We start from the raw sequence: 27,619 nt of genomic DNA, 5'->3' as shown, positions 1-27,619 counted from the left end.
AAACCTAGATATAGGAGGTCCTAGGTTCAAATCTGGCCTCAGACACTTCCTAGATGTGTGACCCTGGGCAAGTCACTTGACCCCTATTGCCTAGCCCTTACTGCTCTTCTGCCTTGGAGCCAATATACAGTATGGGGTGTATGGGATGCTCAGGGAGGAGTAGTATCTCTGGTATGGAGGGCTTGTCATGCCCTCTTAGGGCAGCTCTCCAGCCTCTGACCCTCACCTGACACCCAGCTCTCACTTGTGGCTCCTAGTAGCTGCTAGCATGCGGCAGTGGCCACACCCCGGGCAACGGCTTCGACAGGCTGGCTAAACCTTGTGAGGGTAGCCATCGGGTTGTAGACCCCTGGTGAACCAGGGCTTTGCTCACCCAGCATGTGAAGACTGCTTCGGCTGAACAGATGGAAGAAACCAATAAGAAGGTTCAACGGCTGAGATGGCGACGCAGCAAAGCACTGTGGAGTGCTTAGGGCGTGTTGGAGCACAAAAGACAACACGGCCATCGAATGCAGCTGAGGAAGTCTCCAGGTGTAACGACTTTCGTGACAATGGACCCAGGCTTCCAACGCCGAGAGAATGGGACTGTCTCTGTGCACCGACTTTTCCACTTAAATCTTCACGCACAAGTGTCTTTGTGCACAAAAACGCACAAAGACAATCGTCATCCTCGGTTACCGAGAGACAACAATAAAAAAAAAAAACACCTTATATCTCTCCACATTCCCCTTGAACCACTGTCATTGGCCTCCTGGCTTTTTCACAAGCAAGAGGCATTATCTTTCAGTTTCAGGCATACTCTCTGGCTATCCTCTTTGCTTAGAAAGCTCTCCCTCTGCTCCAACTACTGAATTCCTGGCTTCCTTTAAGTTTCAATTAAAATCCCACCTTCTACAGGAAGCCTTCCTCAATACCTCTTAATTCCAGTGACCTCTGTCACTAGGAAAATTATTTCCTATTTATCCTTAATAATTTATTTAGATCATATTTATTTATATGTCATCTCCACCAGATTTTAAGTTCTCTGTGGAGGACTATCTTTTACATCTTTTTGTATCCCCACAGTTTAGCACAGTGTCTTGCACATAGTAGGAATTTTAAAAAGATTAAAATAAGCTTTCTCCACCTTTTCTTCTTTCTATGTATAGATTTCTCCTAGCCTTCCTTTCCCTTTATCTATTGCTTCACTGTATTCTTCCATTCTCTTTCAAGTCTTCTCTTAAAATCATCAATAAATACTAGGACCACTCCTAGGACTTATTTAATAAGGCTCTCACTTAGCCCTGATGATCTGATTTAAAGGGGATACATGTACCATCACCCATACTTGAATGTAAGTAGTTTATCTTTGTTTAATCCCTTATCATTTTCATTCATGTTTACCTTTTTATTTTTCTCTTAACTCTTATATTTGAACTTCAAATGTTTTTTTTTTTATTAGAAATACTTTAAGTTCTTCATTTCATTAAAAATTTACTTTTCCTCCTGTAGGACTATACTAAGCTTTTCTGGGTAAGTTATAGACTGCAAGCCTATATCCTTTGCCTTCTGGAATTTTATATTCCAAATTATCTCAACCTGTTTAGAGGTGGCTGCTAAATCCTGTGTGATTTTTGACTATATGGCTCCATGGTACTTGAATTCTTTCTCTCTGTCTGCTTGCAGTGTTTTTTCTTTGACTTTCCAACCTCTGGTTTTTGGCTAAGATGTTCATGAGAGTTTTTACTTGGTGGTTTCTTCCAAGAGATAGCCAATGTAGTCTTCCTATTTATACTTTGACCTCTGGTCCTATGAAAAATTATTAGTTTTATGATTTCTTGATGTTTTGGATCTTTTTTTTTTGTTGCTGTTGTTATGGTATTCAGATAGTCCAGTGATTTCTAAATTTGTCCCAGGTCAATTGTTTTTGTAATAAAGTATCTTACATTTACTTCTTTTATTTAATCTTTTAACTATTTTAATATTTCCTGTTTTCCCTCAAAGTCATTAGTTTCTATTTTGTCCATCTAAAACAATTTTTTTAGGGAGCTTAGGCAAGGTTAAATACTTTCCCAATTCCTTCTTCCACAGCTCTTTTCCAATTTTTCCCTCAAGCATCCTCATTCTATTAATAAAATATTTTTAAAACTCTTGCTTCATTTCTTCCAGAAATTCTATTTAATTTTGTGCTCAAGCTGTGTTTTCCTCTGAGATATTGCTTGTAAACATTTTGCTGGAGTCATTCTCTTCTTCTGAGCTTGTCATGAGCTCTCCTGTCACCACAACAGCATCTTATGGTGGGATTCTATTTTTGTTTGCTTATTTTTTACAGCCTCCTTCTTGACTTCTGACTTAACACTAGGGCTAAGCTCTGTCATGTTTCTTTAGGAAAAGTCTGATCTGTTGCTGCTTTCATAGCATGTTGACTTGCATCATGCCAGGATCTCAGGGACTGGTTTGTATAAGAATTAAAATGGATTTTTGTCAAATTAAGAGTTATAAAAACTTGTTGTGGTTGCTGTTTATAAAAATTAACTTGTCAGGAGGTTGTTAGTAGCTTTATTACAGCAAAGTAGAGATAGTAATGGGGGAAATGTAGAAAGGAGGCAGAAAAGTAACACATCTCAGGAACCAATCATAGTTTCTTAATTTGCCTGGCACTGTCCTGGGGGAGGGGGGCGGTGCTTGTGGGATCTACTTCCAATCTTTGAGGGTGTAAACTTCCTTTTCTAGTAAAAGGTTCTTCATGTGTTTGACTAAGTGTGAAAGTAGGGGCACTCCAAATTCTTGATTAAATTAAAATAAACAAAGGAGGATAATTTACACACTTGGGACCTATAAGATGTCTGTGCTCACAAAGTGGTTTGAAACAAGGCAAAATCTAATAGCTTCCTGGTCTGAGTTCTTTCAATTGCTGTCCTAGCTTTAGATCTGAGCAAAAATAAAAATGCTTTTGGATACAGCCCCTATCAACCAATTGAAAAGTTCTACTTGTTCCAAATGATAGAATTATAGGTTTCCCTTCAGAATGGGATTCATATTGGAACTGAAATCCTACTTTGCTCTTGGAGGTTGAATCATATCGCTGTTGGCTTGTTTCTGAACTTCTTTCGCTTAGTGAAATGCACAGGTCCTACCTGTTAATATCACCCCCCAGAGCACAGGTCTTCTTTTCAGTCCACCCCTGGACTATGACCCAGAATCACTCTGCCAGTCAGCATCTGTCCCTGTCTCAGTTCTTCCAATATGGATCTAGTTTAGATTTGGGACCTCTACTTTCCCCAATTCAGGTTCTTCTTGAGTCTTGGAGTGTTCTTATGATAGCATGCTCCTGTTCTGACCTCCTCCACAGTGTCTTCTGCCATCTTGGCTCCAACAATACAAAAAAGCCCCTATTAACTTGCTAGCAATATAATGATTGCTATCATAAAACATATAAGGGGAATGGATGAAATCAAGGAATACAGGTAACTGTGATGTAATGAGCTAGAGGGGGCCAATCACAAGCAAGAAAAGCAAAAGAAACACACATGAGGCAGCTAGGTAGCTCAATGAATATAGAGCCTCCTGGAAACAGGAGGTCCTAGGTTCAAATTGTCTGACTCCAGATACTCCCTAGCTGTAATGACCCTGGCCAAGTCACTTAACTCAATTGACTAGGCCTTACCAATCTTTTTCCTTAGAACCAATACTTGGTATTCTAAGCTGAAGGCATAGGTTTTAAAAAAAAGAAAGGAAGAAAGAAACACAGATAAATCATTATATACACACAGTAAAGATATACCCACACTTTTATATATACATACACACAAGTAAGTCATTATTTTTGAACAACTTATGGCTCTAGATGCTATTAAATATCTTTTCTCTGCTACTGAGAGAGCTACTTGAAGTCCAACCTCTTTCTTTTTTATAGTATTCCCTAACTCCTCTCTATTTCCTCTCCCGACCAGGGTCACACTATTCCCCCCCCCCCCCCATTAGAATCAACAGAAACACTTAATGCAGGAGTCCTGACATTGTTATTGCCAAACTTCAAACTTACCTCCCCCATCTACAGACATCAGTCAGATCTTTTTAATCTCCAAAATGTAGTATAGGAAGGAGAAAGATGAGAGAAAGTATGCTATCACTGAAATTATGTGTTTAGAGAAGGAGACAAGATTAGGATTAGGAAGTGCAGAATGTGGTCCTGGTATCTCCAGCTAGCATTGAGAATGCATTTTTACACAGAAAGAATGTTACAAATGATAAAGCCTATTATGGTATTACTAATACAATTTAGCTATATTTTATATTAAATATTAGGTTTTTCTAGGGTGGTCTGAAAACTTAACTGCATTGAAAATATTGATTCTATGGAAAATATATCCGAGGTTCCAAGTTACACTGTTATAAATGAATTTCAGAACTTACTAATCAAAACTAAGGCCTCTTCTATGCTATTCCCTATTTCTCTCTATGTACACTTACTTATATAGGTATTTCTAAAATAAGACAAAAATCAAGGCAGCTAACAAAAGACTTTGATTTAATAAAGGAGTCAAGCTAAACTGGCAAAAAAAAAATCAATCAATAAGCATTAAAGACCTACTCTGTATTAGGCATTAAAGTAAGTACTAAGGATAGAAAGACAAAAATCATAGAATGAAGAATCTTAGAGTTGGAATGGACCTTTGAGATCTAGTCCAACCTCCTTGATTTATAAATTAGGAAACTGAGGTGAAGAGAGGAAATTTATAGGTAGCTGGGTAACACAATAGACAGAGTTCTGGGCCTAGAATAAGAAGAATCAGTAACCTCTGTCTGCATCAGTTTGTTCTATTGTAAAATGGGAATAATAATATTACCTACCTCCCATAGTTGTTGAAAGGATCAAATGTGGTAACAAAATGATAAGGTCTGGCCAGACATCCTGTAACTGAATAGGATTTTGCTACAAAATGAGAATTGAGGAAAAGATACCTCCCCCATCTTATTCTGAATCAAGACAGATTTGAAGAGGGAGCTAGGTAGCACAGTGGATAGAACAAGACCTTAGTTCAAATCTGGACTCATAATCTATCTATACAATTATGAGCAAGTCAGCCAACTTCTTTTTGCCTCATTTTCCTCAACCTCAAAATGGGGATAATCTTAGAGTTATTGGGTTTACTGAAAGGATCACATATTAAGTACTATATTAATGATATTATTATGATGTATTCATATTTGTAAAGCACTTGACACAGTGCCTAGCACACAATGGTGCTTAATAAATGCTTCTTCTTTCCCTTTCTTCTCCTCTAAAGTTACATAACCTACTACATCTTCATCCAAGGCTCTACATAGGATATGCTAATAAATGTTTAACAACCTGCTCTAGAGTGAGGATAGAGAACATACTTTTAAATTTAATCTCCATTAACACTTTTAAAAAAAAAACTGTTACAATACTGTGTACTGGCTCTAAGGTAGAAGACTGGTGGTAAGGGCTAGGCAATGGGGGTCAAGTGACTTACCCAGGGTCACACAGCTGGGAAGTATCTGAGGCCAGATTTGAATTTAGGACCTCCTCTCTCTAGGCCTGACTCTTAATCCACTGAGCTACTCAGTTGCCCCCTCCATTAACACTTTTTAAAAGTCTAGACAATCAACAGAATAATAAATCAAATCCCGATTTTAGCATTTACCATTTCCAAGGTATAAATGCTTACAGTGAAAATTTAATAATTGGCTGGAATCAGTTCAATCTAGCTTCCTTTTATGTGGTCTCCCACACTCTGTTTAAACTCTTAATTTCTTGAAAGTAGGGACTATCCTTTGCCCTTTTTGGTAGTCCCAGAACTAAGATCAGTGCCTGGCACATAACAAGTGTTTAATAAATATTTACTGACCATTTGTTGCCTGATTCCATTACACCACTAGCTCTTTATAATCCTATAGCTTCTCCTAAGAGACATTGGCTACTAATCTAAATCAGACTCAAAAATCTGCCTTTTGACACTTAGCGACTTATGCTGCATTCCACTGTCCTATATAAGCAATTGCAATCATATGCTACCCATACTAACAAAGATAAACACGACACCAATCCACTTTTCTCTATGAGAGTAAAAGTGTTTCTAAGCATGTGACCTGCCTCTGAGGTACAATGCTTTCTTCTGCACAGGTACATATTTACTCTTTATTTACCAAAAAAGTGTTATCTTATAATCCTTGGACAAGAAGATAAGAGGATTTTACTCATTTGAGACATATTTATAGTATAAAAGTCAGATTTCCTCTTCCTATCTCATCCACTCCTTGTGATTAATTCCAAGCCACAAATTAGCTGTTGTCAAAAGTACATACATTCATGTATTGTTCTTTACCTGACCAGGCTTGTAGTCAAACAATATGACCATTATCACCTGGATAAAGTCAGGGAATCTTGACTATCAGATTCCTAACTGACATGGGATTTATTGTGGTGTGCCTCATTTGTTTGGTTTTTGAAGCACCTGTATTCTCTTCTGTTTTGCTCATCCCACTCTCTAAAGCTGATAGTGCCTCAGCAGAATGTACAGAATGGCTCACCGTTGTATATTCAAAGTAGTAAAGGCAGTTGTCAGTCAGAATAAACCAGCGTCTCTTCCATGTCTTTACCCTGCCACCTGCAAGGCAAAAGGAGATGCACATTTGACAAAAGGCAACCAAGCCTGGCAGAAGCTCCACAACACAAAAGTACTTCTTCTCAGGAAGGATGAATGAGGAGGGAAGGGATATCATGGGAACATCTGGGTTATGGCAAAATTTACGTCAGTTACAAAACACAAACAGAGCCAAAACAGAAGCATCTTTCACAAGGTGCATGGTCTGTGGCACAAGCAGAGCAAGCGAGGCTGAATGACATCCGCCAGATGGAATCAGACAGCAGGATGGAAAGGGTTCAAATGGAAAAGAACCCAGTGGTAAGCAGTGCAAACTGACTTGTGCTAGAGAAGAATCAGTAAAAAGCAGATCAATGGAGCTGAAACTAGAGAAAAATAGAACAAAAAATGTAAACATCCTGACTTGGGGCTAAATAGTATAAAGGATCTAACAATCTCAAAGGCATTTAAGTTGCTGCTGATTTAATCAGCCAGATATAAGGGAGATAAATAAGAACCTTTGGTTCCTTTGCAATCAAATTCCAATTTGATTATGGAACACTGACTTTGGATGCTAGCTCTCATGACTATCCTTTTCATGTTGATTATATTACCTCTATTTTGCCTATCAATAGGAAATATAATATTGACACTGACAGGCTAATAATATCAGAAAACATAATTTCTGTCAAAGAAAATAAGGGGCATTATTTTTTTAAGCCCTTACCTTCAGTCTTGGAATCAATACTATGTATTGGTTCTAAGGAAGAAGAGCAGTAAGTTTTAAGCAATGGAGGTTAAGTGACTTGCCCAGGTCACACAGCTAGGAAATGTCTGAGGCCAGGAACCTAGGATTTCCCATCTCTAGGCCTGGCTCTCAATCCACTGTAATATATCACATGGGGAGCAAGGTCATAAAAGTTGGAAAGGGAGAGGTATGTCTCTAAATGAGCACTAAAGTTAGTGGTAGATCCTTCACTCAATCCCATAGCCATTTCCCAAACACTTCTCTTACTAGGTATTAAACACACAAATAAGGGCAATTCTGTCCTATTAGGCTATACTTATACTAATAACAAGAAATGAAAAAGCTTTGAAATTGACTCTACTCCAAAACTGACACCCTATTCTGAAAATTTTCCTCACAGTCATATTTTCAATTCTGAAGTGAAGAAAAGAGATAAAATTTCTCAGGTGTATAAAGAATTGATTTTACAAATTAAGCCTATGTGTTAAAATCTGTATGGCATTTCTGAATACTCTTTAGTTATCCTTTTCTATTCTATATTACTACAAACTCTATTTAAAGAATTATTTCTCTAGTCTACACAAAAAGCAAGAAGCAATTAACACAAAATGGACACTACCATAAGATCTTGGACTACAAATTTGAAGAGATCTTAGAAGTTAAGTCTAATCCTTTCATTTTACAAATGGGGAAACAAACCTAGAAAGAGGGTGTGTCTTGCCCAAGGTCACACACGCTATGTGATACATAGAATCAGATTGAACCCAGGTTTGTTTGCTCTTTTAAACTTAAAATCCAGGACTCTTTTTTACTACACCAGGGACCATTACATTACTGTGTTCCCATATGCCTTTCCAAATTCATACTCCTGAATAATAAGTGGGGAAGCTTTGAAAAGGAAAAATTTCCACTTGCCAGTGACTTTTTTAATCTTTCCATCACTATCAGACAATGCCAGGGAAACAAGGGCCTACAGTAAAACAGATTGTTGAGTAATTAAAATGGAACTTTGAAAACAATGTCAACAAAGAACCTGGCAGATTAACAAAAGAACCAACTAATTTTTAGGCTCTCTGAGATTTTACTTAGATGTTACTAAGAATGGTAATGACTTTAATTACAAACTGTTGAAATTCTAAATAACACTGCTTTGGCTATTAAATAATGTTTGGCATTATACCTACCTATAAAGTTCTAATCTCAAGCAAATGAAGAGCAAACCTCTTCTTATCAAACTAACTGATATTATGTGAACATTCTTGTCTGACCTTAAATGAGAATGTGATCAAAGGGCATGGATAAGGAAAAACTAATAAAGCAATGAAATGATGAAAATATGGGGAAAAGGCAAGTCTGTGTGAAGAGGGGAAAGAAAAAGGGGGGGTGGGAGAAAAAGGACAAGAAGCATACTGAGACTTGGTGATTATTTGTTTCTTCAAGATGAATCCCCAACAGTCTGAGAGAACTTCTGGCTTTGCAGATACCTGGGTTGTCTGATGCTCAGGATACAATGAACAGTCAAACATTAACCAGATCACTAGAGATATATGCAGAAGAGCCCATGCACAGAATGATACCCTGATGGCACTTGTCCTTTGAGAAGAAGGGATAGTGAAAAGAGGCTGTTGAGTGCCAAAAGAACAAAGGGAAAAACACCAGGTGATAAAGTGAAATAGAAAAAAAAGGTATTTCTCTGATTATAGTGGAATTTAATATTTCTCTGGACAGTTTTGTGTGGTTATAAAGAATGCTACCATGAAACACTGCCACAGAAAGTGTTTCTATGTTAAAGGAACAGACATAAAATGAGCAGACGCATCACTTAGAGCACCTCGGACAGTCCCTGTGGAACTCACAGGAAAATTTCCCAACTTTATTAGAGAGACATCTTATTCTTCCACAGGTATAGGTGTAATGATAGATATTCTCACTCTTTCTCCCTTTCTTTCCTTCTTTTGTTTTAGTAGAAGATATGGGACTTCTGACTCTCTACTATTTCTAATTTTAAGTACCTTTCTTCTCTCAATCACTGTTTCAGTTCAGGATGTCAAATAAGAAATCCAAGAAATATCTCAACACTTAAATGAGTTTTGTTATTTGTATATTACTGGTTTGTTTTGTAACTGGTCCTGTTTTTAGATCTAATCTGGTAATACAGAAATAGCGCAGAGCCCTTTGGCTGGGACTCCCCCCCCCCCCCAACCATAATCATTTCTTAGGAAACTAGCAAAGAGAATAATTACTAATAATGTAACTTTAAGGTCACTGATAGATTTTCAATAATAACTAATTGAAAAAAGTGCTGATGAACACATAATTCTCTTATAGAGCTTGGAAATTAGCAGAAAGGCTGCAGATAGCTTTTCTTTTAGTTTCTAAACTTTGTCTTGTTAATTTCATTTTTCACTTTACATTTCTAATTCAGAAAACACCATGTCCATACTTCAAAAAACAAAGACTAAGAAATGTTCCAGAGTCAACTCTACTTCCTTTCTAAAGGCACAGTGACTTTGAGAAAACAAAGGTTCGTTCTTACTTCTTCCTTCCAAAGATTTTTGAAATAACTTTAGAAAGAACAATGATACATAGACTTCAAATGGATTTGAACATGTGTGTGTGTGTGTGTGTGTGTGTGTGTGTGTGTGTGTGTGTGTGTGTAGCTATAATATGAATAAGTTTTGTCAGTAACACACTTTAAGGGCAATTTTATTAGATCTCTTCTAATCTCACAGACCCATGTTTATGAAAGTCTTCAACCTACTGTATACTAATATACATTCAATGCAGATGGTGAAATTGTGGATTTAGGTTATCTGGGACCTTGAAGTCTAACTATGTACTGTTCTCTCTACTTATTAAAATTAAAATTAAAATGCAAAAAATGAAATTTCTATAACCCTCTGATCCTGAGAAGAATTCCCTAGGGACTGTGCAAAAAATCAGAAGCAGCATTAACACTACCACCAGAAATTATAAAAACAGAAGAACCAAATAAAATAAAATAGAATGCTGCAGCAATTACAGTGGCCTGTGCAGAGCGAGAGAGCAGGTGAGGGGTGAGGGTGGGGGATTACATACCTCCTGGAGTTTGGGGCAAGGAAAAGAAGAGCCAAAATCATGGAAACATACAAATGAGGGAGAAAAGAAAATTAAAACAAAGAAATTAAACCAGCCTCCTTATTCTTATTATGCAATGCATCAGTCATATTCATGTCTGCCTGGGGAAGGAGCTAAGCATAAAAATGCTACCTTCTGGGAGCAAGTTTTCAGCTGGCCATTAGTTAAATGTAAGAATGAAAGTACAGTAATCTTATATTTTACTACCCACTTGGCAAATGCAGAATTAGAGGCAAGTACTGAAAACGTGACCCAAAAGAAGCTACAATTCAGCACTTATTAAGCTAATCCTTATTAGCATGTCTAAAACCCAGGGAAAAAGGAATCAGAACTACTGGCAACAAATATTAGCTCCAAGAAAATGAAATTACTATCCAAAGCTGGTCCAGTTTTTTAAAAAGTACATCCAAGTATAAATGCATATATATGTATCTGGCACACAGAATACATATCCATTTTATATTTACACTTATATTACTATGATAATTGGTTGGAAATTCTGCCTTTTCACCACAATTACTGAGGTGGTAATCTTAGGTTTCCTATTATGAAATGCATCAATAAAATGTGAGATTAATAGCCTAGGAAAGCTTGAAAGAAATTTTAAAACTAGTGCAATGAACCATGAATTTGTTGAAACAACTAATTAGAACTGGAATTAACTAAACTGGAGAAAGTAAACCATATCTTAGTTGCACCTTTTTTTTTTCTAATTTGATTTTTATCAAACTCTATTAGTTTACATCACCCTCTTTTCCAACAGTTGCACTTTCAAACCCCTTTTGCTTAGAAATAATGATAATTGGTTTAGAGATTTTGAAGTAGAGATTGCTAAGAGTGTATTTACTACTGGTTTAAAGAAGCACACAATATTGGCTTATTCCAGAGCTTATTCAAAACCCAAATCACTGGAATGGCTCTTTAACACTGAGGACTTTGTATTAGGGTGGTTTAAACTTGGAAAACTGTAGATCTTCTGAATTAGGGATAAGTGGAAAGAAACCATTTCAACTCTTTATAAATGTTAGTAATGATCAATTTAGAGACTACTTTCTAACCTCACTGGGGTGGTTAATTGATATAGTTTAGGAAGTAATCTTATACCCACAAATTAGCTGATATGGAAGAGAATCCATACACAGCTAATAGGGTAAGAATAAAAGAAGTTATTGCTTTCATGCAATAATTCTATAGAGCCCAAATAATCTGGAGCCCTTCTGCTTATTGAGTTTAGGAGACAGATCAGTTATTTTCATATTTTGGAACAGTGCATATCAAGTTAAGTAAATTTCACAAGGAAGTATATGAACCTATATAAAAATTCTATAGAAAAAAGGATTCTTTTTAGATACCTCATCCCTCACTTGGTGCCAGGGAAGTTACAGTATAATTTCCAGCAATAGAAGCTCACCTCATACAGAGGGAGAAAAGGAAATAGAAGAATATTTTAAAAAACTTTTTAATGAATAAAACTGGTAATATGTCTGATTTGGGCTGGAAAGGAGAAGGGAGAACTTCACTGCCTGAGAAGGATTAAGAGTGCTGTGGATGTAGCTGCAATCAAGCGCTCTGGGGTTGCCATGCATGCTGTCTGCTCATGGAGCCAGAACGCAGAAGGAAGTGATGATGCACTGGGAGGTGAGGAAAAGTCAGGAGCACCAGATACAAGGTATAGGAATGGGAAATAGAAAGATGGACATCATTGTTCACTTCCCACATGACTTAAAGGGTAGAAGAAAAAAGGGAAAGGACCAATTTCTAGAGAAACTTCCTTGAAACATAACCTGGTTAATAAACCCAGAGGTGAAAATGTGGGAAACATGTATTTGGATATTCCACAGCTGAGTCAGATTAATTTCTCAGTAGAGGATGTACTTCAAGGAACTAAATGAGAAATATACTGCTTTTTCAGATGGAAATTTGTTATAAAGCAAACTACTTTAAGGTCCCTACATAAATACCCCTAACTCTTTGCCTAGAAAAATACAAACTCCTTCCTCTTTATTAGTTGCCCTAATCACAGGAGCTACTCACCAAGTTTTAGTAGCCAGCCTTCACGATCTGGATTGAAGAAAGTATGAGTAAGGTCATTTCCATCATCTTCAGGGATTTTGAAAGGTTCATTTTTTATGCTCTCATAGAGATTCTGGGAGAAAAAAAATCACATTATATATGTCTTCGACAGTATTGATGTTGTTTCTTTCACCCTTTATATTTAGTTTTTTCCTTGTTTAAAGGATGATTGAATTTGAAGCCTGTTAGCTATTTAAGGATAACAACCTATAGGGAAAATATGAAGCATCAGATGATCTCTTGTTCAACATAACCCTTCAATTCGAGATTTAATCTCTGCCATCCCTTTCATAACTGTTCACTTCAGTCTCTATGGCAAAGAAACTTAATCCCTTCCTCTGAAGAAATAAACCCATTCCAAAATCACCAAACTCTTCTAATATAAAAAGTACTAAAAATAACTCATATCAGAGAAGCAGCATGATAAAACAGATAGAATATTAGGCCTAGAGTCAAGAAAAAGCAAGTTCAAATCCTGTCCCAGACATTTACTAGCTATATATATATCTATATATAACTTAACCTTTCTCAACCTCTCATCTGTAAAATGGTGTAATAATAGCATCTACCAAAAAGGGTTGTTGTAAGACCCAAACAAAATAATATATATGGAGCACTTAAAGTTTTATATATACTAGTAATTATGTACTTTTAAAATTGGGACATTGTTTTCTACACACTCACCCTAAGCAACTCCTCTGGCAGATCACCTCCATCATTAATACCTCGATTCATGCCAATGAACCTCTCCACTGTGGGCTTATCTTTGACATTGGGGTTATGAAGACTGGTATTCAACATAATGATGGCAAATGAGAGAACATAGCAAGTGTCTATAAGACATAAAACAGCAAAAATGTTGTAACACTAAGAAGATAAGTGGCATACCTTGTAGGAAAACAACGTTAACTGACCAATGGAATCAAGAATTTAAAATCCTGATATCCAGAACAATCTCCTGAATTCATTCCAAAGCTTCTAATGGCCCTGGAGAAAGACAGCATTCAAGAGAGCTATAAGACAAAGCTGATGACTTTCTGTGCTAGTGTTTGATATCATAAGGTATTCCATATATCCAATACTAGGACTAAAAAAGAGAAAGTCAAAATGTGAAAGAAGCTCCTGTGGTTCCTTCAAACTTTAGAAATTACTGGGCAACAAGGAAAGAATTTATTCCAAATGCCTAGAAGACAAGGGATTAGTGATTGCTAATAGTCTTATTTACCTGTGGATTGAAAGACTCCATTATTGCATTGACAATATCGCTGTGCAAAAGCCTCCATCATTCGATCAATCTTCTGTGCCTCTCCTGGAAGACGAAAGCTCCACAGAAACTGCCTATATATGGCAGAGACAATGTCTGTTATGATATCCTCAGAAGACAATTATTTTTTTGTGTAGATTTCAGAATCTCCAGTAACATATGAAAATGGCAAACAGATCTGCTTTCTTGACAAGTTCTATCCTAAACTACTGGACAGCTCCATTTCCATCTCTCTACTTTAAACATATTGGCTAATCCTATTTATGCTAATATAACTGATTTATTCTGAGAATAAGTTCAAGGAAATAGTAGAAACTATGTGATATATCAATTGGAAACTATAAAAATTTAGGACATATTGAATGTCTAGTAAGACATTTAACTAGTTAAACTGAATAACAAATCAGAAGCTCTCCTGTTTTCATGTATAAACAACAACCACTAATACTAAAAATACATATTTTAAAATACTCTGAAGAACTCAATCAACAACTGAACTAGAATTGGACCTTTTCACAGGCTGAAATATTGCCCACAATCACCTGTATGTAACAATGACTTATAAAAACTTAAAAACATTTAAAATATATATTACTATACAGTAGGGTCCCTGTGTTCCTGGAGGATATATTCCAAGACCTCCCATGGATGGCTGAAATCACAGATACAAGGGAACACCTGCTGACCCCCATATATATGTGCTAACTTTTCCTAATCCTGATCCTAGGCTTGGAATTCTGTGGCCTCTCAAATCAAAACCCTAAAAAAGGTGAAAGTGGAAGAAGAAGAGACTGTTGGGGGATGGAGGGAGAATACTCCTACAGGGGGACTTTCTATGCTTTATGGGCAATTTCCAGCACTCTGGTATGAGTATGGAAAGTGAAATTTTGGATAAGGTGGTCCTACTCTACCATATATTCATAATCTCAAAGCTACAATGGAACAAAAATATTCAAATTGTAGAACATTAAGAGGAAGTCAAAACCACTTGTATGTAACACTGATTTTTAAAAACTTAACATATTAAAATATATTACTATGTACTCATAATCTCCAAGCCACACAGAGCAAAAAAAGTTTAAAATGGTAGAAATCTTCTAAGAGGAAGTAAAAATTAAAATTACATGGGAACCAGATGAAGGGTGTGTGTGTGTGTGTGTGTGTGTGTGTGTGTGTGTGTGTGTATACACATATATGTAGATCAACACATATACATTACTGTATTGTACTCCTGGCTTAGAGAGAATAAACTTAAATTTTAATACTTTTGTTCAACTGTAAAAATCAGTTCCATTTTACATTAAGTATAAAAATAAATGGCAAGTGAGCAATGGACTATTTTTATCTGAACTCAAGTAAAAAAATAAGATGATAATGGGATGTTGATGATGATAATAGTAATTTTGGATTTGTTGACTGTAACACTGATATGTTTAGATGAGGTACAGTGAAGCACAGGAAATGGCTAACAAAGGCATGGATTCCAAAGACTCTACTGCTACCCAAACTTTATTAGCAATATGGCAAAAAATAATCACTAATCAAATGGATGAATATTTCAGATTTGTTTTTAGAAAGAGGGATTTATTACAACAGTTGAAGGTCTAGTTATTGCCATCAGGAAGTATAAAAAGGTTTTAGTTAAGGAATCTGGACTTATTGATTAATATAAATTAGGCAACAAACAATTTAGCATCTCCTAGATACCTAGAAAAGACACAATTAAGTAGCTACGACTAATATACTACACTAGATACTTACTATCCTTTATATACTAACCAAAGATAAATAACAATAGTTAAACTAAAACTACAATATCCTTGATAATTCAGCAAATAAATTGTACTGCAATAAGAGCATCATTACAGACAAAACTATTGCCCACAAGTGCCTGGACACAGCATTAATCAAAAAAATTTAAATCAATGTTTGTGATATATTTCACCATACTAAATAATTTTAATTTATAAACTATGTGTAATAGAAAGTTTTCAAAAATGTCAAAGAAGAAATTAACACCAAATAGGAAGGTGAAGAAAATGCTGTCCCTGTCATCCTGTGTTCTAATATAGTTGTCTATAAGATGTTTTCAGTGAGTCTAGAAAAGAGAAACAACATCCCAATACTCATTCAATTACAAAAAAGGGAACTTTTCCAATTTGTACAATAAGGACATTTTATATTTAAAAAATGATAGCAGAGTAGCTACTTGTCTTTGGACTGTTTCTACCTAAAAACCCACCAAAAAGAATGAGAATAAGATAAGAGAGACAATAGTTACATTTTATATTGCTCTTTAAAGTTTACTAAGACTTTTATATACATGTTCTCACTTAAGCCTAATGACAACCCTGTGAGGCAGGTAGTATAGGTATAAAACATATCAGAAAAAGTGTAAGTCAATATTGTCTGACTGTAGGGAACAAACCTCTTCTCTCAAACTAACAAACAGAATCAGTGTACATATATCCTTTATTAAAAGGAGATTTGATATGTGAAAGTATGCTTTATGCAAAACAAATTTTCCCAAATGATCTCTAAAAACGTTCTTTTCAAAGAGAGATCTAGCTAATTGATAAAATCTAGCTCTTCAGCTTAATTTCATATAGTTGGCTGAAATAACAGTAGGACAAATACCAAGAAATGATTTCTATTATGTCCAGATAGTAAAAATCTATATACTTTTGGAAAGTGACTTGGAACAATCATATAAAAGACTCGCAGAATGACAAGTGGAATTTAGAACTGAAGCAGTTTTTTTCCTTTACAAAATGAGATGTCCACTTCTTCACTCTCTAAAGATATGAATAAGAGATTTTATTCATTGGAAAAAAAGGGACAGAAAATATTAAAATACTTGTGCTCACAATTTAAAGAATAGTAACAACTCCTAGTTATTTTAGCTATTTTAAAAAATAAAATTTACAAGTTTGTTTCAATCACTTTTTTAGCCCCTAGGTCTAGGGCATTGTAGGCACTTAATAAATGTGCTAATTATCCCAAGAGTGGTATTAATAAATAACTTAAATTTAATTTGGGTTAAATTTGTTGTGCTTAAGGAATAGTATAATGTTTACTCTCTGAAAAATGGAAGGTAGCATGGTAATAGTGGCAAGAATACTAAATTGTGAATCAGAAGACCCGAGTTTTAATTCCAACTCTGCTTTTAACTAGCTGTGTAACAATAATCAGGCATTATAACATCTATACATCGAGGGGTGGGATATACTAAATTGCTAAGGCCGTGTCAAGTTCTAAAGTTCAATTTACCGTAAGTACATTTCTTTAACAAATTAGTTTTAAAAAATTTACATGACACAATTTATAATGAGTTAGAATCCTACCTAGATAAGGAAAAAAAAGTTATTCAGCTTTCCTATAAATAGAAAGCTCTTCTAGTTCATTTAAATTATTAATCAATGTACAAAGTAACTCTTGTATAAAATGATGTTATTTGCAAAGGTTCCGACTTTACCATCTTTCACAATTCCCCTTAACTGTTCAACAATTTTCAAATAAGCCTTGACAGATTAATGCCTTAGGATGCCTCAGAAAAATTAAAATAATTTTCAGTTATAGATTAACTAAATTACCCTAAATGATATACAAAAGAAACTTGTAAACAATAACCATTTGATTTCAAAATTGCCTCTCATGGCTTTCAAACAATTTATTTCTGGTATACTCACCGTAGTGCCTGGACAAGATTAAGATCAGTGAATTCATGCAATTCCACAAAAGCATGAAGGACTTGAATATTAAATTCATCTCTAACAAGAGTATTTTTAAAAAAGAGAGAAGAGGAGGAAAATTAAAAGGCATAAATCATGATATCACAAGATAAAATTCACCTCAGCTTCCCACCATCTCTTGGAGGCAAAAATCCCTTTTAAATGGATATTGTCAGAAATGTTCTCTCATTGAATAAGAAACTAAAGTTGTTGCCTTAGAATTTTCACAACTTAGAGAAGAAAGATGAGATTTTTCCTTTTAAGATTCTCTACATTTAATACATTTTGTTACCTATGACATGATATTTTAGAATCTCAGATCAGGCAGGTACTTTGGAGATCATATAGTCTACAGGCAGGTTCAAGAACAAGGCTCCCAGTTCTTAAGTCTCAACTGCCTTAAAATCTTTGATCAAGTTACAAAAGAACAGTTTGGATAGGGAGATCTATTTCATTGCATAGCTCTTTATCAATCTTTTCTACCTCCTCCAGATCCAGGACTATATACCTTTCACCCAGATAGTCTCCAATAGCGGTTTTGTTGAGCCCTTCGCCTTTGTACAGGAACTGTGCAATATCTTCACAAGTGTTCTTCAGCAGGTCATTCTCTATTAAAAATTGGATCCCCTATAATATCACAAGAAAGGTGCCAATAATTCTAAAACGCTTTAAATATATTCTCTCACTTGAGGCTCATGACAATCTTTAAGGAAGTCACTACAGGTATTTTCCATGGGTCACATAGCTAGCAATCATCAGAAGCATAATTTAGAGGCCTTTCCTTACTCTAACATCAATGCTCCTATTATCCCACATTGTTTCTCAATCAGTACATTAATATAAAAAAAGGACAGAGGAGGAAGCAAGTGTGACTAAGCTGAATTTATAGGAATTTAATAAATATTCCCTAATTGAAAAAATTACATGATCAAATTTATCAAATTTCTCCATCAGAAGCTAGGGATGACATGAATTTATAGAAGATCACTGGAAATCAAAAGGCTTAAGAGGACACTTTTGGGTTCTTATCTATGGTCATGCCTGAAAGACTTCATCCAAAGTACTAAGAGCTAAGAGTGCCTCCAAATTTCTCTTACCTTTTTGGGATCCATATTGAACTTTTTCCTGCCCATGGCTACCTGCTTATTCCTCTGCATGTTTTTCCTATAAAATGATCATCACAATAATTTATTAGTGATTTAAGTAACTGGGAGAGTAATTATTCAAAAGTTCATGAAAATGAATGTACCTAGAGAAGAATAATTTAAGCAGATAAGAACCTCAGGTAAAATTTGTTTTCAAAATATTAACGACAAATTCAATGATGGCGAACATTCAAATTGTCATTTTTACATTTGGCAAATGACATAGAAATCTCAAATTTTGCAAGGTATTTGGAAATTTGGGTATACAACTTATTTTCTTCTACACACAAGAATTTGTCTACGTTGGTTTGCCCAGGCCTTTTTTTTTTTTCAGTAAAAATGTGTACACTTAATCTGGAATGTAATATTATCATCAGTGAGGCTATTTAAAGGGAACACAAGAAATGTAGAATTAAGATATAGAACTTAGATCCATTCCATGATGTTTCTAAAATGAATTCTGTGGTCTCATAAAAAGTATGTGGATAGAGTCTAGAAATTCTAAAAATAATTCTTAATGTAAATTATGATTGACAATCAAGTGTGTTAGGTTTTTTATTACTAATTCATGTATGTGCTTCTCATAACAATATTTAATGTATGTTTGAAAAGAAGATTCTAAATAAAATGTAGAATAAAAAAGCTAAGGATGAATAACAGAATTTTAAGGATGGAAGATATTGTAGAGATATTAATTTATTTTACAAATAAGGAAAGTGAGGGTCTAGTGGAAAAACCAGGAAAAACTCACATGTCCTGATTCCCAGGCCTGTGATAAATTAATCTTTCCATTATCCATAAAAGGAATAATGAGTCATAATTGACTTAATTAATTTAGGAAGATTAAACTAGATTGTTTTATGGTCTCATATATGCCATATATGTCTCTTTACTCAAGGGCTTTTCCAAAGATGGCCCTTGCCTTACACCCAATCCTACTTCACCTCCACCTCACAAAATCTCAGGTTTCCTTCTAAGTTCAGGTAAAGTACCATTTTTCTATAGAAAGCCTATCTGATCCTTTTAATTGCTCCAGTTGCTGGTCTAGTTTTCTTCATAGGGATGCTTTAAATGCCTCTTTTTTAACTGAATGTCCATCTTTTTCAGTAATAGCTAGGTTCAAGTTATCAGCATGTGTCATTTATAGGAATATTTTAAATGCTTCATTTTATTGAATGATTTTTTTCATTAATAGGTTTAGATCTTCAGTATGTCATCTTAAATTGCATCCAGGGCTTCTTTGTTCTTCAGAACACATCATTCCTTTCCTTCTTATGGTTTATTGTAGGTGCAGAATAATCTTGAAAAATAAAGTCAAACTTCCTTTTAAAAAAAAATATTCCTTTTCTTTCATCTCCTGGCCACTTGAAGAATTTGTTGTTTGTCACTGGAATGGTTAAGTTTAACTACTATGTCTTAAAATTACCAACATATTTTCTTTTTTTTTCTCCTAGAAGTAATGTGCATCCTTTCCATTGGTACTTAATTTTGTATTCAGAAGTTCAGGGCATTTTTCATGTATTGTTTCTTGTGTTATGATATTCACATTTTTTGGCTAGTTAAATTCGTCTGTGAGGCAACCTGTCTTTAAAAACAACATGCCTTGAATGTACAGAGGGCATGTTTTCTCTTACCATGACTGCTTTGTGCACCAGTTCTTTCAAATTGTTCTTTACTTCTAGGTATTTATATTTTCAACCAGGAGGGTTTCTTTTTTGGTTCTTTGACAAAGTTCACCACCACATATGCAATTTTTTTATTCTACTGATTATTTCTCCTCTCCAGGTCAATTATATGACTTTCTTATAACTTGATCATCTTAATAGCCATAGTGGCAAAAGATACTCTTAAATGTAGGGTAGAAATTAGTAGGTAGTCTTTTGCTTTGCTTTACTTTACTTATCTTTATTCTATACCACTTGGGATAGAGGCTGAAATCAGATTTCACTAGCCTCTATCTCAAGTGACTTCTGAGAAGACAGAATTGGTCACAACTACATGTCAGTTCCCTGTTCTGAAAATCTATAGGTGTGGCATATAAAAGCTAATATTGGTTTTAAATATTTTCTGTGCACTACATACAACTTTTGCAATCTAGAGTTGCAGTTGCATAGTCTATAGCTGTTAATCTCTCTTAATTGCCTATGTGTTTTGGTGAGACAAGATAAGATGGCATAGTACAGGCAGGGATAGGACTGAGCTCTCCAAAATTCTTCTTCAAATTATTTAAAAATAATTCCTCAAAATGAATTTTGGAGTAGTAGAATCAACAAAAGGATGAAGTAAAACCATTTCCCAGATTAATTCAACTCTGGTTACATGAGAGTCAGAGCCATGGTCACAGTTCCAGGGTGGAAAAAAGTAGTTGTGGTCACTCACAGACAAAAGCACAGGCCAGGAAAAGAGTAACAATACTGCTACTTACATCATACCATCTTGGAAGAACTAAAACTATATTATAGAACAACAGAACTGGCTCTGAAAATAGCAGAATGAAAAATCTGAAGCTTAGAAGTACCCTATCCACAATGAAATCACCACCTTTTTTACAATCACAATTTTAATGTAAAGTTAAAAGTCAAGAAATGGGCTGGGGGAAAAAATGAGCAAGCAACAAAAAATGAACCTGACCATAGAAAGCTACTATCATGACAAGAAAAATTTGAAATACAATCTCAGAAGGAGAAAACAAAGTCAAAACAGCTCCACCCAAAGATTGACAGAAAAATGGTGAATTAGTCTCAGGTCTAAAAAGAGAGTTCGAGGAAAAACTGGAAAAAGAAATGAGAGTGGTGTAAGAAAATAATGAAAAAATAGTATATAGCTTGGTAAAGGAAGCACACACACACACACACACAAAGAATGAAGTAAAAAACACCATTAAAAAAAACAACAGAACAGGCCAAATGGTTAAAAGAAGTAAAAAAACCTACTGAAGAGAACTCCATAAAAAGCAGAATTGACCAAAGGAGATATATAAGTTCACAGAATAAAATAATTCCTTAAAAATTAGAATTGGGCAAGTGGAAGACATCAAGAAACCATAAAACAGAATGAAAAGAATTAAAAAAAAATTTTTTTAAACCCTTACCTTCCGTCCTGGAGTCAATACTGTGTATTGGCTCCAAGGCAGAAGAGTGGTAAGGGCTAGGCAATTGGGATCAAGTGACTTGCCCAGGGTCACACAGCTGGGAAGTGTCTGAGGCCAGATTTGAACCTAGGCCTTCCCATCTCTAGGCCTGGCTCTCAATCCACTGAGCCACCCAGTTGCCCCCCAAAAGAATTTTTTTTAAAAAACAAGAAAATGTGAAATATCTTATTAGGAAAACAATTGACCTGGAAAATAGATTGAGGAGAGATCATTTAAGGATTATTAGAGTAACTGAAAACCAAGATCAATAAAAAGAGCCTAAAAATAATATTTTAAGACAATGGAAACTTCCCTGATATCCTAGAACAAGAGGGTAAAAAAGAAACTGAAAGAATCCATTATCTTTTGAAAGGGCTCCAAAAATGAAAATTACTAGGAATAATATAGCCAAATATCATAGCACCCAAGGTAAAAAAAAAATCTAAGCCAGAAAGAAATAATTCAAATATCATTAATCCACATTTAAGATAACATACAATTTAGTAGCTTCCACTTTAAAGTAGAGGGCTTGAAATATGGCACCCCAGAGGGAAAAGGATTATAATCAAGAATAACCTACCAAGCAAAATTGAATATAAATCTTCAAAGGAAAAATGAATTTTAAAAAATTTAAATGAATTAAAAAAAAAAAAACCCTTACCTCTTGTCTTAGAATCAATACTGCATATTGGTTCCAAAGCAGAAGAGTGGTAAGGGTTAGGCAATGGGGGTTAAGTGACTTGTCCAGAGTCACGCAGCTAGGAAGTGTCTGAGGCCAAATTTAAACCTAGCACCTACCGTCTCTAGTCCTGGCTCTCAATCTACTGAGCCACTCAGCTGTCCTTGAAAAATTACTATTTAATGAAATAGAGGGCTTTCAAACATTCTTGATGAAGAAAAGACTAGCACTGAACAGAAAATGTGACTTTCAATACATGCTCAAGAGAAGAATAAAATGTAAGGGATTTGATAAGATTAGTGTTTACATTCCTAAATGGGAAGATAATACCAGTAACTCTTAAGAACTTTATCATTATTGGGGAAGTTTAAAGGAATATACATAGAAAGAAGGCATGTGTATGAAGTGACTATGATGGGATATCTAAAAAAATAAAATTTAGGGGTGAAAAAGAGGTATGCACCGGGATAAAACAGAGGGGAAAGGTAGAATGGGGTAAATTATCTCATATAAAAGATGTAGGCTTTTACAGTAAAGGGAGGAGGGGAGCAACACTTGAACTTTACTGTAATCAGAGCTGTCTCAAAGATGAAATAACAAATACACTCAGTTGTGTATGAAAATCTATTTACCCTAGAGGGAAGTAGGAAGTGAAGGGGGAAAGAGAAGAAAATGGGTGACAGAAAGGGAGTGTGGATTGGGGGAGGTTAGAAACAAAACATTTTTGAGTAAGGATAGGTGAAAGGAGTGAGAGAAAAGGTGAAACTCAGGGAAAACAGGTATATAGACCTGTTTTCTGCTATATAGACCAACATTCGCACCATATACCAAGATAAGATCAAAATGGGGACATGATTTAGATATAAAAGGTGCTATCAAAAGCAGATTAGGGGAATATGGAAAGGTTTACATGTCAGATTTATGGATAAAAGAAGAACTTATAACCAAGAGATAGAATTATAGAATGTGAAATGGATAATTTTGATTATGTTAAAAGTATCTAATGTAGTCAAGATTAGTAGCAAAGCAAAAAATTCGCTATGTTTTTTACAGGAAGTATCTCTGATAAAGACCTAATTTCTTAAATTTATAGAGGATTTAGTCAAATTTATAATAATATAAATCATTCTTTAATTGATAAATGATCAAATAATAAGATCAAGTAGTTTTCAGAAGATGAAATCAAAGCTATTTATATATTTGAAAAAAAAAACAACAAATTATAACTCTAAGGTTTTTACTTGAAATTAGATAAAAATAAAATGTTAAAAACCTTTATAAAATAATCTATGTGTTTTATTAAGCTCACAATACCTTGACTAATGCAATTACCTTTGCATTTGTCTTCTCAAGACTCTCCCCAATCTAATCCATCTAATCCATCTTTCTTTTAGCTACCAGAGTAGTTTTTCTAAAATATAGGTCTACCCATATTCTACTTCTCAGTTCAATGGCTCTCTTATTACCTCTAAGAACAAATATAAACTTTTCTGTCTTTCATATAAAGTTCTTATTAATATATGGACCCTTCCCACCTTTTTAGTCTTGTAATTTATTTCCTTCTATGAATTCTATGATCCAGGTACAGTGGTCTATGCTGGGATGTTCTGTTTCCTCATCTCGGTCACTTAATATTTTCATTCTCTCTCTCTCTCTGTCTCCCTCTGTCTCCCTCTGTCTCCCTCTCTCTCTCTCTCTCTCTCTCTCTCTCTCTCTCTCTCTCTCACTCACACACACACACACAATTGGTTTTTACTTCTTTGTATTCCTAGTACTTAGTACAATTCCTGGAAATCACTTAATAAAAACTCATTGACTGACTGGCACATTCACCTCTCTTCTGTGGATCCCAGGCTCTCAATTTCATTCGTCACTTCTGCTATCTCATCCTTCAGACGCTGCAAAAAAACAAACAAATAAAAACATAAATAAGATGCCAAGGAGGAAAAAAACCACAAGCCATAAAATGTCTGAAATCTCATGCTGAAAAATTTCTCCAAATTAAAACCAACCTGAAAATGAGTGCCTTATCTTCTGTCAACAAAACCAACATGTAGAGGTTATAAATACAGGAATATGCAATGACCTTTTTTTTAAACCTTATTCAGTGCCATGTTAAACAACAAAACTTATCTGAAAAATAAGCACTCACAACCATTATTCTGACTCATTATTCCTTTTGTATAACAATACATAAATCAGAATTTTTTATTCCATTATGATTAAGAAAAGCAGTACTTAGCCATTTTTCACCTCAGAAAAGAAAGCATACTTTTTAGAAAACAACTGCTTTGTATCAAAATATCTAGCATTTTTCTTAAAATGCAGTCAAATATCATACATATATAGTGCAAGAAATCCCTCATGTGATCTGTCCTTGTGTCCTGATCCATAATGTTATGATCCTAAGTGTCCCACTCAAAACCACAGGCAAACTCACTGAGCTAAAAGAACCGGAAGTGAAGTAGTGTACATCTTCCATATAAAGGTATCTTTGCATGTAAACTCTAGAATAATAAATAATAACAAATGTTTTTGTTGACTCAGATTAATTATATAGGGAATATTAAAGAGAGTGATACTAACAGAGGAAAAGAACTCTTTACAAAGTAGAATTGGATAAATTGAAAAGAAGGCACAAAATCTCATGGAAGAAAATCATGACATAGATTTGGGCACATAGATGCTAATGACTCCATAAGACCTCAAGAAACAATCATAGTCAAAAGAATGAAAAAATAGAAGAAAATATGAAATATTTCATTGGGAAAACAACTGACCTGGAAAATAAGCCCAGTAAAGATAATCTAAGAATTATTGGACCACCTGAAAGCCATGATCAAAAAAAGTTTAGACATTATCTTTCAAGAAGTTATCAAGGATATCCACCTCCAAAGAAAGAACTGTTGGAATACCAATGCAAATTATAACATATGATTTATCACTTGACTGTTTAGGTATATGACCTGGGGTTTTGGTTTTTAAGATTATTCACCTATAAAAATGAGCAATATGGAAATGTGTTTTGCTTGATAATACGTGTATAATCCAGACTGAATTGCTTGTCAACTCAGGGAGTGGGGCAGGAAAGAAGGGAGAGAGACAACATGAATCATATAATTTTGGAAATTTTATTTGGAAATTTGTTATTAAAATAAAATAAAGAAAGAAAATTATTTTCAAAAATAAAAAGGTTCTTTAAAACAACAACAAAAAAATGATCAAGGAAAACTTCCCTAAATAGAGGGCAAAATAGAAATTGAAAGAATGCACTTCTTGAAAGAGATACCTAAATGATAACTCCCAGGAATATTACAGCCAAATTCCAGAACTCCCAAGTCAAGGAGAAAATATTGCAAGCAGCCAAAAAGAACCAATTCAAATATCATGGAAACACAGACAGGAGAGCACAAAATTTAGCAGTGTTTACAATAAAGGATCAGATGGCCTAGAATATGATACTCCAAAGTATCAAAGTAGTTAGGACTTCAAGAATCACTTACCCAGCTAAACTAAGCATAAACTTTCAGAGGGAAAATGGATATTCAGTGAAATCGAGGACTTTCAAACATTTTTGATGAAAAGACCAGAGCTGAATAGAAAATCTAACTCTCAAAAACAAGACTCAAGAGAATCATATAAAGAGAAAAGATAAAAGGATTTTCAATAAAGTTAAACTATGAATATCTCTACATGTACAGATAATTCTTATAAATTCCAAAGAACTTTAATTATCAGGGCAGCTAAAAGGAGTAAATATAGATAGAGGTGTGAGTTGAAAATGATAGGATGATACCGTATTAACCCAAATATAGTACAATGATTTTTTTTCCCCAATGTACCTTTGAAAGTCGCATTCACACTATATTTGAGCACTTCCAGCATTGAAATTATAAGTTGTGTATTGTGCACCTCAGTATACATAAAAAGCATGGCTATCTCCTCAGGCAGATGGGAAATGCCAATCAAATGCCTATTTGTTTTGATATTCTGTCAAATGTCACCATCAATACTAAAGGTACCAAATCAGTGTTGATTAAAACTCCTGCAAATGAGAAAACTAGGATGACCATGATGCTTGTAGTCACAGCTGATGATCAAAAATTGACTCCTTATGTAATTTTAGGAAGTAAAATATTACCTACGGTAAAGTTATCATCAGGAGTGATCTTTCATGTGTAGGAAAAGGTATGGCTGAATGATTGGTTGAATGTGGTCTGGGGTAGGTGTCCAGGTGCATTACTGCTTCAGAATACATACTTAATAGAAGTGTTGGCATTATAACTTCTTTAATTTGTTTTCAAGACCCTGAAAAAACTTCAAAAATAAAGTGCCGGCATTATTCATGAATTAAGAGAAAGTTGTAATTTAAAAGGAGAAAATAAAATGGGAGTTTCCTCTTTTGAGTTACCCTTCAAAATACTTGGGATCACATTTTTTTTCAACTATTTTTTAAATTTGATCAATTTCAAACATTATTCCTTGGTTACAAAAATCATATTCTATTCCTCCCTCCTTCCCCCCACCCTTCCCATAGCCAACACACAATTGCACTGGGTATTACATGTGTCCTTGATCTGAACCCATTTCCATGTTGCATTAGGATGTTCATTTAGAGTCTACCTCCCCAGCCATATTCCCTCAACCCATGTAATCAAGCAGTTGTTTTACTTCTGTGTTTCTACTCCCACAGGTTTTCCTCTGAATGCGGATAGTGTTCTTTCTCAAAGATTTGGGATCGCATTATATTCAGGGTCATATTATATTTGGGCTAATACAGTATAAAAACAAATAAAGTTAGGGGATGAGAAAAAGGAATGCATTGGGAGGAGGGGGAAAGGAAAAATAAAATGAAGTGTACTATGATCATGCAAAAAAGCTCTAAATCACTATTAATTAGAGAAATGCAAATTAAAACATCTCTGAAGTATCACCCCATACTTATCAGATTGGCTATTATGGCAGAAAAGGAAAATGACAAGCATGTAGAGCATATGGAAAAGTTAAGACATGAATATGATACTGGGGGAGTTGGGAACTGATTCAATCATTCTGGAAGAGCAATTTGAACCTTCAGGACTATAAAATAGTACATACCCTTTGACCTAGTAAAATTAGGTTTGTATCCCAAAGAAATTTTTT

At 34.8% G+C, this 27,619-nt stretch overlaps 2 protein-coding genes across 6 annotated transcripts in view; both read right to left on the bottom strand.

The window, feature by feature from the left end:
• CYTH1 (cytohesin 1) overlaps nucleotides 1-27,619 on the bottom strand; it is a 251,399-nt gene that overhangs the window by 63,076 nt on the left and 160,704 nt on the right. For all 5 annotated transcript variants that reach the window (XR_008916451.1, XR_008916453.1, XR_008916454.1 and 2 more), the window contains exons 3-10: nucleotides 24,311-24,375; nucleotides 18,621-18,687; nucleotides 18,032-18,150; nucleotides 17,482-17,562; nucleotides 13,754-13,866; nucleotides 13,213-13,361; nucleotides 12,490-12,601; nucleotides 6,538-6,614 (exon numbers count right to left, since the gene is read on the bottom strand). Coding sequence is in view for 1 of the 5 variants with exons in the window: in XM_056817397.1 (XP_056673375.1) it covers nucleotides 6,538-6,614; nucleotides 12,490-12,601; nucleotides 13,213-13,361; nucleotides 13,754-13,866; nucleotides 17,482-17,562; nucleotides 18,032-18,150; nucleotides 18,621-18,687; nucleotides 24,311-24,375 (783 nt within the window). In the remaining 4 variants the exon portion in view is untranslated. The remainder of the gene's footprint in view (nucleotides 1-6,537; nucleotides 6,615-12,489; nucleotides 12,602-13,212; nucleotides 13,362-13,753; nucleotides 13,867-17,481; nucleotides 17,563-18,031; nucleotides 18,151-18,620; nucleotides 18,688-24,310; nucleotides 24,376-27,619) is intronic.
• Nucleotides 24,310-27,619, bottom strand: part of USP36 (ubiquitin specific peptidase 36) — a 231,280-nt gene continuing 227,970 nt past the window's right edge. Inside the window, exon 22 of the transcript XR_008916450.1 lies at nucleotides 24,310-24,375. The gene's annotated coding sequence lies outside the window, so the exon portion shown is untranslated. The remainder of the gene's footprint in view (nucleotides 24,376-27,619) is intronic.

The sequence above is a fragment of the Monodelphis domestica genome, chromosome 2 (assembly GCF_027887165.1).
Source record: "Monodelphis domestica isolate mMonDom1 chromosome 2, mMonDom1.pri, whole genome shotgun sequence".
Lineage (NCBI taxonomy): Eukaryota > Metazoa > Chordata > Mammalia > Didelphimorphia > Didelphidae > Monodelphis > Monodelphis domestica.
Note: the sequence above shows the minus strand (reverse complement) of the source record. Positions and strands in the feature narration are given on the sequence as shown.